Below are 15,279 nucleotides of genomic sequence, written 5' to 3'. Positions count from 1 at the left end.
CAAGGTCAAATGACTAATGGCAGAGCCAGAAGTATTTCACCAAGTATTTAATAGTTTGGCTACTTGGGCGGGGGGAGGCGGGGAGGATCTTTAGAAACAGCCCTTTGGATTCAGGGCAACCTAAACTCTATTGGTGATTAATATGGGTCTTTTTAGAAGGGATTATTGATTATGATATCTTTGCTCAAAAGAGAAAAAAGAGAGAGAGAGAAAGAAGGGAGGGAGGAATGGAGGGGGGAGGGAGGAAGGAAGGAAGGAAGGAAGGAAGGAAAGGGATAAAGGGAGGAAGGGAGGGAGGGAGGACAAAGACAAGAGTGTTCTGAAGCCTTGTCTCCAGGCAGCCTCTGCTGCTGCTCTCTCTTCCTAGCAACTGCAGCTATGCTGCATTGTTTGAAGGACTCATTTTTTTCAAAATCAAAAGATGAAGGATAAACTCCCAAAACAAAAGGCATTTTTCTTCCAAGGGCTTAGATAAATCATAATTCAAGGACAAAAGAGTCAAGGGTGAGCAATCCCTCAAAAGCCATCTGCAGAACAATTAAGCATTGTCAATAGCACAACTCATTTCTGAAGTGCGGACTCGGAGCCTCGGAAGCCAGAACTAGAAAGGGCCTTGGAGTCATCGTATTCACATCCCTCACTGTGCAGAGGAGAAAGGTGCGGTCCACAGATGGAAGGGAGAGGGTCATAACTCAAACGCTTTCACAGGCCAGGGAAATGAAGCAAGCTGGCTCAGATAAGAAATATTTCAGGTATGTTACAGGAAATATGTGATTTTCCCCTTTAAGAAGAACAACAGAGCAAGCATCTTGACAAGTGGCAAATTACGCATGCCCTTGGTAAGAGGGATAAGAGTGGGGACTGTGGCAAACTGGACATGCCCCCTCTCAAGGGAGCAACTGCCACCGGCTCCATTAGTCACTGTCGTTTAGGCATGCAAGCCTGAAGTTGCCACATATTCCATTATTTTTTTTAAATATGGATTTGTACTTGAAACGTCCTAATTTTTTTTAATGGTGGAAACTAATTTGAATTAGTTGCAGGCAAAACAGAGCCCTTCTGGAGTTTGGGTTCAGCGGCAAGTTTATGGACTAGGGTACCACGGCATGGTAGGAAAGGGGAGCTCTGGGAAGCTCTGGGCTCCAGTTTTGGCTCAGCCATCCACTTCCTTTGTGACCTTCCAGAAACCACTTTTTTCTGGCCTCTGTTTTCTCATCTGAAATGTGAGGGGGATGAAGCAGGGGATCTCCAAGTTGTGATCTGACAGTCTCTGGGTTTCTGAGTGTTCTTTACAGATGGAGATTCCAAATTAACAAGGCATTGTGGGTAGATCACAGAATCTGGAGGCAAAAGGTGCACAAACTCATGTCTTTTCTTGTCCCTGTCCCCTAGAACTTCAAACACCACATGTCGGAAACTGAGCTTATCATCTCCGCCACTCAAATGGCTCCTCAGCTGGCCTTTACCCACAGTAGATGACACCACCCCTCACCTGGTCGCCCAAGGCAACAAGCCTGCCCTCGTCCTAAACCCTTCCCTCCCCCTCCACCATCATTCAATCAGAGTCCTGTCAATTCCACTTCTTATCTCTTGACTCCGTTCACTTTCATCTCCAAGGCCATCATCCTAATCCAGGCAACCATGAGTTTCCACCTGAATCACCACATGAGCCCCTAACTGTCTCCCTAGCTTCATCCTTACCCGCTCCAGTCCATCCTTCACACTGCAGTCAGAGTTGTCTTCATAAGAGTTCCCAGCTTAAAATCCTTCTGTGGTTGCCCTCAAGAGGAAATCCAAGCTTCCTAATCTTCGGCCCTTGGTTCTGGATGGTTTCGTTCCTGGCCCAAGCCCCCTGGGTCTTCTCTCTTGCCACTGCCCCTCCCACTCGGCCCCGGAGTTGGTGGACAACGGGAGAGAAGAAACTGCAGCTTGTTAACCAATGAGTTCCCAGGACCCAGCACAGTCCTGACCCCTGACACCCACTCGCCATTTGATGAATGAATGAATGAATGAGTGAATATATGAATCCAAGGACTCTGCCATTACTGGCTGTGCACTCTCACTTTCTCCACCTGTAAAAACGCCTTTCCTTACAGGTTGTTATAAGGAGCAAATTAGACAACAGGTCTAAATGAGCTTTGGAGCCTATAAAAGCAGAATCTAGACATCAGTTGCTGCATACTTTCTCTGTGCTTCAGTTTCCTAGCTCAGTAACTACCTCAGCACCTGCCTCATAGCCCTAAAGGATGAGTTAAGTTAGTTAACACATGTAGCGTGCTTTGACTAGTACCTGGCACATTGTAAGTATTAAATGATGTGTTACTCTGATCACGGCAATGATGACGATAATGACGGATCTTCACAACCCTCTGAGCTGCCAGGTGTAGTGGACATTTTTGGCTGCTCTTTTGGTAACAGCCTCTGATTTCCTTTTGCATGAAGTCTTGGCTGAAGTCTGGATGGGACTGTCAATCAAGATGTGCCCTTCCTTAGCCAGTGGGGTAAGCCCACAACCAGCCAATCAGACCCTCATTCTCCCAGGATTTTGAGTGGCAGGAAGGGAGGAAAAAAACTTAGGTACTCATGCATCCTTATGGTGACACACAGATGTGACTGTGGAGATGCTCCTAACCCTGCACATTTCTTTCCACCTCCCACCTTTCCAAGCATGGTTCTTCAGCCTTCCCTTCCAGCCATGAGCTTCCCCATGGCTTTCCAATAAACTCCTCTTAGCTTATGTTAGCCGATGGTCACTTCCGTGGCTTTTTGTCAGAGACCCTGACCAGGCACTGCTCTGGGGTCAGAGGACTGGTCAGCCGTTAACTCACTGTGCAACCTCCGGCGAGGCATGTCTCCCCCTGCACCTCAGCACACTCTTCTTAAAGTGGGGGCCTTCACCAGGCTGATTGTTCCCAACCCTGGCCAATGAGCAGCATCATTTGAGGAACTTTCTTAAGACTGAGCCTCACCCTGATCCTACTGAATCAGGTTTCCCAGGGGGCAAGCCTGAGGATGCATATCTTTTTAACAGTTCCCCCAAATGATCCTGAGACACAGCCAGTTTGGGAAGCACGGGGCTACACTGCCTCTGAGGGTCTCCAAGAGCAGAAGGGCTGGGATTCTCAGTGCTTCTGTGATGCTGCTGCTGTCTAGGATGCCCGCGGGTCAAGTCCAGATCTCATCTCTCTCCCTACTCAGAAACTTCCCCTGGCTTCCCAGCAGCTTAGAATAAAACCCAAACTTCTCCCCCAGCCTTCAAGGCCCTGCAGCCTGGCCCCTGCCCCCTTCCCCCACCTCATGGCTCGCTCTGGCCTTCCTGCTGTGCCTGCATGAGAAAACCCTGCATGGGAAGCTCTTCTGGGTTGCACAGCTGGTTCCTTCCTGTAACTCAGGGCCCTGTTCAAACGCCATCTCCTCTGAGAGGCCTTCTCTGGACACCTAGTTGAAAGTGGCCCCATGGGGGCTGGCCCCGTGGCCCAGTGGTTTTCACGTACTCCACTTCAGCGGCCCAGGGTTTCGCCAGTTTGGATCCTCGATGAGGACATGGCACCGCTTGTCAAGCCATGCTGAGGCAGCACCCCACATGCCACAACTAGAAGGACCCACAACTAAAATATACAACTATGTACTGGGGGGCTTTGGAAGAAAAAGGAAAAATAAAATCTAAAACAAACAAAAAAAGAAAGCCGCCCCTCTCCGCCTTCACTCCCCATCACCCACTCTTTTCCTTTTCTTCATGGCACTTACCATTGTCTGAAATTATCCTTTAATTCATTGTTTGAACCTGGTTTGTTGGCAGTGTGTCCCCACTAGAATGTAAGTTCCACGAGAGCAGAGAAGCTGACTGTCCGGCAGTTCTCTAACGTGCACCCAGCTTCTGGAACAGTGGCGAGCTCAGAGCAGGCCCTCAATCAAGCATCTGTTGAATGAGCGCTTTGCGGGAGCCCAGAGCAGCGACCACGGGAAAGACGAAGGTCTGACTCCCACCCGTCCCCAGACAAGCGTTTCTGATGTTTCCTCCTGAGATGGGCAGCCGCACGCCCTTGGCCTTCACCTTGAGATGACAGGCTGGTGTCTGCGGCTCCCAGAGGCTGGGCCGGATCTGTGGCCAGCTCCCACAGGAAGATGACAGCACAGCCCCCACCTGCACACACGCCAGCAACTGTCCTCAGCTCAGTTCTCCTCTGACAAACCTCGCTAGCGTCCTTGGCTTTTCACTCCTCAGGCTTGTGGCCAGGAAATGCGACTCCAGAGGTGAGCTCTTAGGAGTGCAAGGATGTCCTCTCCCTTTAGATCAATTGTTTCAGACAAAGTCTCTGGTTTTTATTTTCCCATCTCCATCCCCATAGCATCTGCTCCTTGGGAATGGTACTTGGACACTATTCCTAGACTCCTAAAAAACTTACCTTTGCCGATTCAGGTGCGGGGAGAATGTCCAGCTGTCATTGAGAGACCCCACCAAAACCAGCTTCATGAATCCCGTTTATGCATTTGCTACAACAAAGACACTAAGGTCACTGGCCACACGGACCCTAAGGGTCTACCACCAGAAAACCCTCCTGAGGACTTGCTCTGAGAGCTCAGGGTCAGAGGTGCCTCAAGCCCTTTACGGAAATGAGGAGGGGAAAAAGAAAAAACAAGGAGGAGGGAAGGGAAAGTAAATATGAGCTAGCAAAAAAAAGCGACCTACTTTGCCACTTTGATATATTGGTGTGTTTCTTCCTCTCTGAAATAATCATTTAAGTGTGCAACAAAAATTTATTGAGTGTCTACTATATACCAGGCACTGTCTGTGACACTTGGGATATGTCAGCGATCCAAAGAGACCACGATGCCTGCCCGTGGGGACTTTGTGTTCCAGTGGAAGAAAACAAACAATTACACAGTGAGCATATTAAATAGATAAGTGATTGAATTCATAATTCATAAATAGATGGATTAATAGAGAATATGTTAAAGGATATCTTGTTGCATAAAATATATAATATATGAAATATATAGTTTATAAGTAAACTATCCAATATGTTAGAAGGTAAAATGTGCCACCATAAAAGAAAAGATAGAGAGGGGCCTGCTGAAGGCAGCGGGAAGGGGCCGGCTCCAGAGCTCATCAGGAGAGCACTCAGGGTGGGCTGCATTGAGAAAGCGACACGAGCAAAAACTTGAAGGACGCGAGAGCATCAGTTCTATATAACGTCTCCCTTTCTTTTTGACATCCTAGAAGATCAGAAGAGGATGTGAGGTCAAGCCCAGTGCTCCAGAGGCCCGTGTGGTCTTTGTTCCCCAAGGAGGCAGGACAGGACAGAGGTTATAAGGACTTAAGTTCCAATATCAAACTAGATTCAAAGACCAGCGTCAGCGCTTACCAGCTACATGACTGTGGGCGTCATATTCCGTCTCTCTGAGCCTCAGTTCCCTCTACTTCAGAACGAAGATAATAGTGCACCTACCTCGCAGGGCTTTTTTAAGGATTAAATGAAATAATGTACACAAATTCCTTTGCCCGCAGGAAGAACCCAATAAAACTCAGCTGTAATGATTAAGCCTTGGTCTTGTCTCTCAGAGCGTATTTACATTTGCCTGGGTCCCGACTCCTCATCCTTATTGATATTTTAGCACTGTTTTATGGTTTCTGCTCCTGTGGTAAGCTACCTCAGATCCTCTGTGGATTGGGGTGAGTTATAAATAAGTAAGTAAATAAATAAAAATCTGGGTAAGGGAACATTTTCACCGAAGCAAAACATTTCATTACAAATAGAGTGAATTGCAAGTGAGGCCAAAGGCAAGAAATATTGACTCTAATCTCTAATAGTCCATCAAAAACCACCAGCAAGACGCTCTCTGGTTACTCAGACCATCTTTCTCTTTCCCAAACCCCTCTTCCTCCCCCCATCAAGAGAGGGCAAATGAGTCACATAAAATGACTCAATAAGCTTAAATTCTCTCAACCTCACAACTGCTCTGCCCTGGCCTTCATGGCACTCTCCCTCTTCCACGTCAGAGCAGAGGAAAGGAATCAGCGGAGTCCGTTTCCGTGGGGATGGGGTTAGGGGAGAGGGGTGCTGGCCCAGTGCACAGAGTCAGATGTAGGTTAGAAGCTCATCACTGCCAGTAATTAGTGAGCGCTGTGGCTGTGGGCAAGTCCCTGGACCTCTCTGGGCCTCAGGTTCCCGGTCGGCAATAACGGTGCCTCCCTCCTAAGGTGCTGGTGCAGAGGAGACAGTGCACGGAAGCAACACGGATAGCAAATATGTAAAGCCTTCAATCAACGCCAGACTTCCCTTCCTTAACCGCACCCCAAGGTAACACTCTGAAATCTTCAGTGAGACGTGTGCCGGGAAGAAATGGGGTGAGAAGGCTGGTTTAGGAACATTCCCGTGTGATGGAAGCTCCCTATCAGGAGCAAAGGAGAAGAATGATTGTTGAGCCTCTCCTACTTTCTAGTATATTCTCATGCTTCTTCCTCGCCATTACCCTTTGAGATGGACATTGCTATCCACACTCGACAGCTGGGGCTGGGCCCCAGAGCACACAGCTAGGAAGGTTCCAGAGGCAGCCCCGGCCTTCCAAAGCTGGCTTTATGAAGGGCAATGACTAGCTTGCACCACTGACGGAAACTGCGGAAACTGCGAGGTCCTGGACCCCCTTGGGCAGCATGCCTCTGCGACAAGAATCTGGGCCAGGCTGACGTGCTGAGGTTCCTAAGCCCCTCCCTCCCCTCCCTCAGCCCCCAAGGCCTTCCCTGCAGGGCATCCTTGCTCTAGGAGCCTGGGCTTTGCCATCAGCTAGAGCTGAAGTGGAAGCACATACGCCACTTCCGTCAACCGTAGGACCTTAAGCCAGTCACTTATTCTTTCCGGTTCCTCTCCTGAAAATGGGGATCTCAAAACGCCTACCTCCCAAAGTTGTCCAAGGTTACACGGAGTAGCACATCGAAAACACGCGAGGCGGTGCCTGGCACACAGGAAGCGCTCCTTTACAGGAGCTGCTGTTGCTACGCTGACGCCGTCTGGGGAAAGTCAGCCTTATGCTGAACCACAGAGACGATGCTCTCAAGAGGGGAGAGCGGGTCCTCGAGCCCCGGCTGGCATGTCCACCCCCGCTTGGTTGTCTGACAGGTGATCCACTCTCATCTCACAGTAACCTACTGGGGATAACGAGAAGCCTGCGCCGGGCTCTGTGCCCCTCCCAGGAAAAAAGACCAGTCAAGGCACAGGCCAGGCCTTCCACTTGGTGCCCTTGATCCGCAAACACGCACTGATGGTCCCTTCTGTGCCGGGAACTGGGGAGGGAGGAGACCCGGCCCCATCCCAGGAGTGCACAGCACACTTGGGAAAAAGACAAGGAGCCACTGTCGCAGCAGACAGAGAGGAATGAGGGCGGAGTGTCCCTGGGCATACAAGGGAAGGCTCCACGGAGGAGGGGGCATTTGAACTGGACCTTAGAAGTTAGGTAAGACTTGGGGAATGGCATTCCAGGCTGAAAGCACAGAGTGAACAAAGGCTAGACATGGGAAACTACAGGGTTTGTTTAGAGGGTTGGTTAGTCTGGTGAGACTAGAGGACTGACTGATGCCAGGAGACAGAAGTGAGAGCTGGCAATGAAGGGTCAGTGAGCCTCAGGGGTGGGGAAGACAAAATCAAGGTCAGGACTACTGGAGAAAAGTGGGGGAGTGGGCCTGCAACTTAAAATAGGATGGTCACAGAAGGCCTCTTTGAGGTGGCACATTTAAGAGGTAAAGGAGCAAGCCATGTGACTCTCTGGGGGAAGTTTCCAGGCAGAGAAAATAGCAGTGCAAAGGTCCTGAGGCCACAAGGTGGCTGCCATGTTGGTGATGTACTCAAAAGGCCAGTGTGACTGGAGCAGTGGGATGGGTCATCCAGTGTGACTGGAGTGTAGGAAGTGGGGCTGGAGAGTTAAAAGGGAGGCAGCTCATGAGAGGCCTTGCAGGCCCACAACAGGAGCTCCAGCTTTTACTTGGATGGGACCGAGAGCCACTGCAGGATTCCCAGTAAAGGAGCAGCATGATCTGACTTACGTTTCAAAAGGATCGCTCTGACTGCTGTGTAGAGAACCTTGGCAGGGGGCCAAGGGCGGAAGCTGGGAGCCCAGGAAGGAGGCTATTGCAGAAATCCAGGCGAAAGAGGACGGTGGCCGGACCCAGGATGGTAGCCCCGTGGTGGTGCGTGGCGGCTTCCTCATGTAAAAATGGAGCTTAGGATCCGGCCCTGTGTGCACCCAACGCCTCAAAGAGCCCCCATCGCTATGGAATGTCAGGAACCTCCGGTCAGCGGGGGCCAGCCTGGGGAGTGTGGGATTGGGGGGCGCGTGGGCAGGTCTTTGTGCGTCCAGGCCCCTGGGGCCCACGAGAAAGCCCAGACAGGTGCGCGCCCCGCTGCTCGCGTCAGGAGGGCGAGACCTGGCGGAGGGAGGTCTTGCTCCCCAGAAACGGAACAGGGAAAGACGGGGAGGCGGGCGCCTCCCCCAGCCCTGGAGCGGGTCCTGGGCACCGGGCACTGTGTGCGCCCCAGTGTGCTAACCAGTCCGGTGTGCTCGCGCAGGTGTGGGCATCGTGCAGGCATCAAGCTGGGAGCGACACCACCCCCCCTTCCATTCATCTCCCCCACCCCAGCTCTGACCCCTTTGTCTCGCCCGCCCCTATCCCGCATCTGTCTGCCTGTCCATCCCGCACCGCTATCGGCGCGCGCGGCCCCGCCGGCGTCCCTCTGGCGGTCGCCGTAGCGGCGCAGCCGGGACCCGGGGCTCGCAGGTGGAGAAAATCATGAATGAAATGGATGCGGTGCTGGCGCTCCCCCTCCCTCCGGGTCCAGGCACCGCCGCGCGGGGGCGGCGCCTGCGGGACTCCGAGCACAGTTAGGGGAAGGGGTCGCCTGAGACCAGGGTCACGGATCGAGGGTCTGGGGTCCGGCCCCCTCCGGCCCGGGCGCTGCCGGGGCTCCCCGCCCGCCGCCCGCAGCCAGCCCCGCGGGCCCTGCGCAGTTCCCGGGGAGCGGCGCGAGCCGCCCTGGGGCGGGGCGGGGCCGAGGCCGGGGGCGCCCACCGAGCTGGCGCTGCGCCCGCCGCTCCGCAGCCGAGGCGCATTCGGCGGGGCGGCCGGGCCGGGGAGCGCGCACGGAGCGCGGGACGGAGCGCCGGGCGGACGGACCGACGGACGGCCACCCCCGCACACGCAGACGCACAGAGCTCGGCGCGGCCCCCGTCACACACACACACACTCGCGCACACACAGACACACGCACCCTCGCGCGCGCACATCCTCCCGCCGGCCCGCCTGCCCGCCCGCCGGCGCCCGGAGCCAGCTCTGGCCGGTAAGTGCGGCGCCTCCGTGGGCGCCTTTGTGTGGGAGCCGGGAGGCGGAGGGCGCGGGGTCCCTCCCGGGCCGGCCCCGCAACTGAGACCTCCTCCAGCCCACAGGGCCGAGAAGCCGGCGCCCGCCCCCGCCACGCCCCCATGGGGCTCCCGGCGCCCCCGGACTGGGGGAGGGGGCCCCCGTGCCGGGGAGGGGGCCCTGCGCCGGGCCGCGGGGAGGGAGCAGCAGCCACTCCCTACGAAGCTCTGCGCCGTTCCCGGGAGGGATGGGGTAGTGGTCCCGGGTCCGAGCCTCTGCAGCCTCGGCTGCTGCGCGGCTCTTGGCGGCATCGCGTCTCCGGGATCAGAAGCTCCGGAGGGAGGTTGGAGATCGTCGCTAGCCGGCCGGCCTGTAAACGCGGCTCGCAGCCTTCCCCCTGCTTCGCCTCCCCCGACTGTGAGGCTTGAACCAGCCGCTTCCCACCCACCCCCAAAATGAAAGCCCAGCGCGTCCCCCTCCCCCACCATGCCCCTTTTTGCTAGATGAGGCCCAGGCTCCTGCAGAACCTGGAGACTGCCCGGGTCCTTGGCCCGAGGGTCTTACCTTACAAGGATCCTGGGCCTTAGAGGACCAGGTGAACCTCAGGAACTCTTTTAAACCCCTCGTTTTACAGATGGGGAAACTGAGACCCAGTGCGGTGGCTTGACCAAGGTCACCAGAGAGTTAGTGGCAAAGCCTGCATTAGAATCTAGGGTCCCTGACTTTCCTCCTCATTTCCCCCCTACACAACTCGATCCTGTTCCCACTGAAGACCCAGAACCCCAAAATTCGTCCGAGTGTACCGGGAGAGTCTTTGTAATTCCAGCTCTGCCCCCACTTGGAGCGGCAGGTGCCATTCATGTGCTGCCATCCTTACTGTAAAAAAAAAAAAAAGGGTTGGCCTTTAATTTGCCTCATTCGGCCTCAAAGGAGGGCTCTCTTATGCAAACGCTCTAGGTTTGGGATTTAGTTTGGGAGGATGAAGCAGCCCTGGACCAGAGACGGGCTTCCAGGGTATGAGTTCTGGTTCTCCCAGGAGTCACAGAGCCTGCATCCTCAGTTGGACCAGGTGATGGGGCATTCAAGGAGTTGTCCCCTTACCCCACTTTGACCTGACTGCATGCCTTCCCAGTCACTCTCCCTCCTCCTTAAGGGCCTAGGTCCCTTTCATCATCCCTTCGGGGAGGTCCCCAGGTCCTTCATGTCTGGCCACCTCTTCCTCCTTGATGTCTGTCGATCACAGCCTCTTGGTGTTGCTGACAAAGCGGCTGGGTTAGCTTCAGTGACAGCCTCACTAGGCTTGGATGGTGGCTCAAGGCAAGGCTCCCTCAAGGGCAGCTGGGTGTCCCCAGAGCTGAGCCCTGTGCCTGGTGCAGAGATGGTGCGCCGGGAGGTATGCTGAGGGTGTGCAAGCTGGATATGAGTGGGTGAAGTCCGTGGCCTTTGAGGAGACTCTGTCTGGTGGGGTAGTTGGCAAGGAGGGCAGTGTTCAGTCTCCAGGGGCCTGAGGCGCTTTTCTCAAGAGCCTCCTTCTTGAGTGGAGCAGAGCCAGGTGACTGGGTGGCAGAACTCCAGGGGCCAGCACTCACATTGTCGTCCACGGAAATGACACTGTGCTCCCGAAGCACCATTTACATAGACTTCGTAATGCCTGGTGGCCCCTGGGTTTTTGCATGCAGTGGCCCCCACCCTGAGAGGGAAGAGGCCTGGGGGCCAGGCCCGGTCTCCTTCTCGCTGGCCAGACAGTTTCAGTAAACGCTCATGACATCCCTGGGTCTCAGTTTCTCCATCTGAAAAATAAGATTATCGGACTGGAGATTTTCAGGGTGTCTTTCGGGTCTGAAGTGCTGGGGAGGGAGGGGAGCCCTTCTTTATATAACTGCTCTGGCTCTGGCTTTCCTCTTCTGTTACCCTGTGAGGGAACAAGGTGAGATGAGATAATTTATGTAGGGTCCTTAAGCACAGTGCCTGGGGCATAGAAAGGCTCGGGAACCCGTAGCTATTAATATCATTAGGGCTCCAGCATTATGGATGTACCCTCCACTTCTTCCCTTCTCCACATTGCCCAAGGACATGGATTTGGGAGCCTCAGAGTCCCTCTCCCTCAAAACGTCCGTCCCCCACTGACCCAGTCCTGGACTTGGGGCTCAGCCCACGTGAGATAGCCGTGAAACACCTGAGCGTGACTGAATTTAATAGTTTGCATAGTGTCGAAGCTTTTCTTACACTCTGTCACTTATGCTTAATCCTCCTAACACACCCGTGACGTCAGTAGTGCTGTTATCCCCCTTGTGTAGATGGATAAGTTAAGGCCCAGAGTTGGACTTGTGCAGGGATCGTGTCGTGACAGTCTGAGCCACAGAGCCGTGCGCCAGCTCAGACCGCCCAACCCCAGGTGCTGAACTCTTTCTTCTATTGCCTGTGCTTCCCAAGACCTGTCCTGAAAGAGAGACATAAGCCCCCCGGGAGAGTTGAGGAGAAGGAGGGGTTTTATCGTTCTGGAAGACCGGGAATGGCTTCTGGAGAGGCTGGGTAGCATTTGTGCTGGGTCTGAATGGTTGGTACCGTAGAAGAAAGGAGGGGAGATATTGCAGGTAGTGGAGACAGCATGAGCAGAGAGAGAGCAGGCAGTGGGGGCTTCAAGGGCATGTGCAGAAACTGGAAAGTGGTTCATTCCTACTGGGCAGAAGGATAAAAGCGGAGCCAGGAGAAGAAGGAAGGCTGGGAGGAGGGTGGAGGCGGTTGCTGGGGTCATTGAGTGCCCAGCTGAGGGATTGGTGTCTGGTTTTTGAGTGGAGGAGAGACACGATCAAACCTGGCCGTTAGGAAACTCCCTCTGGCTGCCCTGTGGAGAAGAGACTGGAGGGGGAGGGCCTGCCAGTAGGGCACCCAGGTAGGAGGCAATGACAGTGGTCTAGACGACAGAGAAGGAGGATCTGGACTGGGCAGGGGTGAGCTAGGCTTGTAAGAATGAAAAGAAAAAGGAGTTGATGCAGGAGGCCACGGTGACACCGACACTAGCAGCGGGTTGGACGTGGGTGCTTGAGGGAGGGAGCAATGAGAGGTGATGGCACGGTTTTGAGCCTGAGGGGCTGAGGATGCCATTCACAGAAGGAGCCCAGCAGGAGGGAGAGTGGGGTGCTTGTCAGTGGGGGCCACGGGTCTGACAGGGAGCCAGAGCGACTCCTGCAAAGCTGGCTCACCCAGCACTCCAACTGTCAAGAGCCGGTTTCTTTGTTCATTCATTCATTCTCCAAATACATCAACATCTGCTACGGGCCAGGTTGTTCTAGGCTCTGGGGATACATTGCTGAAAAAGATGAACTTCCTGTCCCAGCTCCACCAAGGGAGACAGAAAATAAAGTGTAAGCAGAGCTAGAACACTTCAAGGGGTGAGCAGTGCTCTGGAGAACAATAAAGCAGGGCGAGGAGTGACTGTGGGGGAAGAGTGGAGGAGAAGATTTGCCTTTAAACAGAACTGTCTTTAAGGAGGTGATATCTGAACAAAGACCTCAGTGAAGAGAGGAGGAGACCTGGGAAAATAGCATTCTAGGAAGAGGAGACCACCAGTGCAAAGGCCCTGGGGTAGGAAGAGCTTGGTGTTTTCAGGGAGCAGCAAGTGTGGCTGTAAGAGACAAGCAGAGAGGAAGGGTGGTAAGGAAGAAGGGAGGAGAGAGGGGCAGGGCCAGACCACGTAGGTACTTGTAGGTCTGAGGAATAAGAAACCACACAGTGTTAATGAGACCAGGAGAACCTGAGTCCTGCTGTCCTTGTTGTCTTCGTGCCTCGCAAAGCAAGCCTAGTGCTCAGCCGTGGCTCACTAAATAGTCATCGAATGAATGAGGGTTGGAAACAACCCTTTATTTATGCAGTTTCGTATCGTGGACTCACATGAACCACTCAGTAAGATCCTATGGCATAGTAAGGGCATAGTCAGCTGTGACGTGATCAAATGGTAAAGCTCGGATGATTTTCATGTCTGTGTCGTTATTCAGGTATGAAAATTTGAGTCAAACCCGCATATTTTACTCAGTATGGCTTGATATTATAAATACTGCTGTTGACTAAGACTAGATAGTAAAACATCCCTGAAAGGAGTGGAAACCAATTAAAATGGTAACATTTTTGGTCTTCCCTTATCCCCCTTTGGGCGCAAATACACCACCTCTGGCTTCATTTCAGATTTTCCCTTGTGCCCTCAGCCATTTCCCTCGTAGAGATTGTAAAGAAACTCATCTCTCTACAAAGGCCTGTATTTGCAGGACAAGGAATTGTCATCCTCTCCAGCAGATTGACAGAGTCCCTAAACGGCAGCGAGGGCACTGGGGAGGGAGAAATTATTTATGGAAGTGTGTATGCTTGAGGCGCCTAATTAATTGTTTAAATGGATCTATAAGTGGGAATGGAAAACCTCCAGAAGATGCTAATCATTTCAAGCTTACACAGGGTATATGTGAACATTTCAAAACATATGGCAGCCTTTACCAAAAGTTTAACCAGCTCGCCAGGAAATACGTTCTTACCAGTGTGGGTCAGCGCAGCTGTCTGTGTGCAAGCACCCATGTTCAGCCCTAAGCTTACTCGTGACTCAGCGACCCGAGCCCAGATCCTTCTCTCTCCCAAACTCAGTTCCCCTCTCGGGGAGGAAGGGGTTGGGTTTGTGGGGCCTCTGAAGCACTAAGCTCTGTGGTCTGTGCTACCTCTAGGCCCACATTCTTGACTTCCTGGGGGACAGGGACGGCTGTCACAGTGTTGGGGTGTGGCTCCCCGTGGCACTCAGATGGTGTGGTGGATGGGAGGCAGGCAGGCCATCCTGTCACAGAGGAGATGGCATGCTCCTGTCAAGCACATGGAGCCACATGTGAGGCTGGACGTTGTGAGGGGTCAAGATGACATGTGTTCTGAGTCTCCTTAGAATCATAGACTTTTTGGATGCCCTGGTCCAAATTCCGTCTGATTCCTTGTGTCTTGTTGCCTGTGGAAACTGGAAGCTCAGGTCAGCCCAAGAAAACATAAAACTAAAAGCCCTTTTAGTTTTTGAACAGTGTCGTCACCAAAAAGCTCTTTCTTACCTTAAACTATGGCATTATGGAAGATAAGGTTTCCCCCCGTTCCTCAGCATCATCTCCATCTTTTCTGCCTCTGGTGAGATGTGGGGCGAGCACCTTGGCCACCCGTGTGTGGCAAAGCTCCAAAAGTCTCAGACTCTTAGACTCAAGAAAGCTTTTCCCACTGAACTGCAACACGTGGAATAAAAGGCACCGTTCTTCCTGTGTCCCCTTGAACCAACCTTGACTCGAGCCTCTGTGCCCAGGGTGCGGCATGCTGGCCTGGGAAGGGGTGCCCTCGGGCGGGAGGAACGGGGTTCACAGTTGGCAGATATGTGAGGGAGCAAGCATCTTGTGAGAGTGTCTGACTTCAGGCTAGTGTAGGGGAGAGCTGTTTAGGCCCGTCTCCTGGTTCCCGTGATAGCAAAATAGAACCCCTAAATTGCCCTTCCTTTGCATGGTAGGGTGGCTGTTGAAGTCCCTAGAGAGACGTACTAAGCTTCAACTTGTCTTTCTCAAGAGAAGAAGGGCTTCCGTCTCTCCCCAGCTCTCCGGAGGCCACTCAGGAGGGATTTGTGGCCCTCGTCGGGGGGGGCAGCACGTGGGTGTCTGCAGTCACCTCCAAAGATGGCATATTTCATCGTCAGCCTAAGGATGTTGCCCAGCCTCTGAAAAATAAATTACATTGAAACAAGAACACAGCCATTCTGAACAAATGTGAGATTAACCATGATTTTATGTACCGTTCTCTTTCTTCTATAGATCTGTGTTTTTTAATAGTTGAAATCAGTCCACATACAGTTTCATACCTGCGTTTTTCACTTAACAGTTTATCTAAACTTCTGTGTTCACACCTCATCATCTTCTGGCCTCAATGGCTTT

The 15,279-nt window shown here is 53.1% G+C and overlaps 1 protein-coding gene and 1 long non-coding RNA gene across 9 annotated transcripts in view; one reads left to right on the top strand and one right to left on the bottom strand.

The window, feature by feature from the left end:
* The window catches only part of LOC138925052 (uncharacterized), a 44,342-nt gene extending 36,060 nt beyond the window's left edge, over nucleotides 1-8,282 (bottom strand). Inside the window, exon 1 of the long non-coding RNA XR_011440711.1 lies at nucleotides 8,039-8,282. This is a non-coding gene — a long non-coding RNA (uncharacterized lncRNA). The remainder of the gene's footprint in view (nucleotides 1-8,038) is intronic.
* The window catches only part of PTPN5 (protein tyrosine phosphatase non-receptor type 5), a 56,401-nt gene continuing 49,270 nt past the window's right edge, over nucleotides 8,149-15,279 (top strand). For 2 of the 8 annotated variants that reach the window (XM_070273431.1, XM_070273435.1), the window contains exon 1: nucleotides 8,150-8,286. In XM_070273431.1, coding sequence (XP_070129532.1) covers nucleotides 8,271-8,286 — 16 coding nt within the window. In that variant the 5' untranslated portion in view covers nucleotides 8,150-8,270. Of the gene's footprint in view, nucleotides 8,287-9,085; nucleotides 9,330-15,279 lie in introns of those variants that run through there. The other 6 variants (XM_070273427.1, XM_070273432.1, XM_070273433.1 and 3 more) reach the window with 6 other exon arrangements.

This window comes from Equus caballus, chromosome 7 (assembly GCF_041296265.1).
Source record: "Equus caballus isolate H_3958 breed thoroughbred chromosome 7, TB-T2T, whole genome shotgun sequence".
NCBI classification, from domain to species: domain Eukaryota; kingdom Metazoa; phylum Chordata; class Mammalia; order Perissodactyla; family Equidae; genus Equus; species Equus caballus.
The sequence above is the reverse complement of the archived record's forward strand: the minus strand, read 5'-3'. Positions and strand labels throughout refer to the sequence as shown.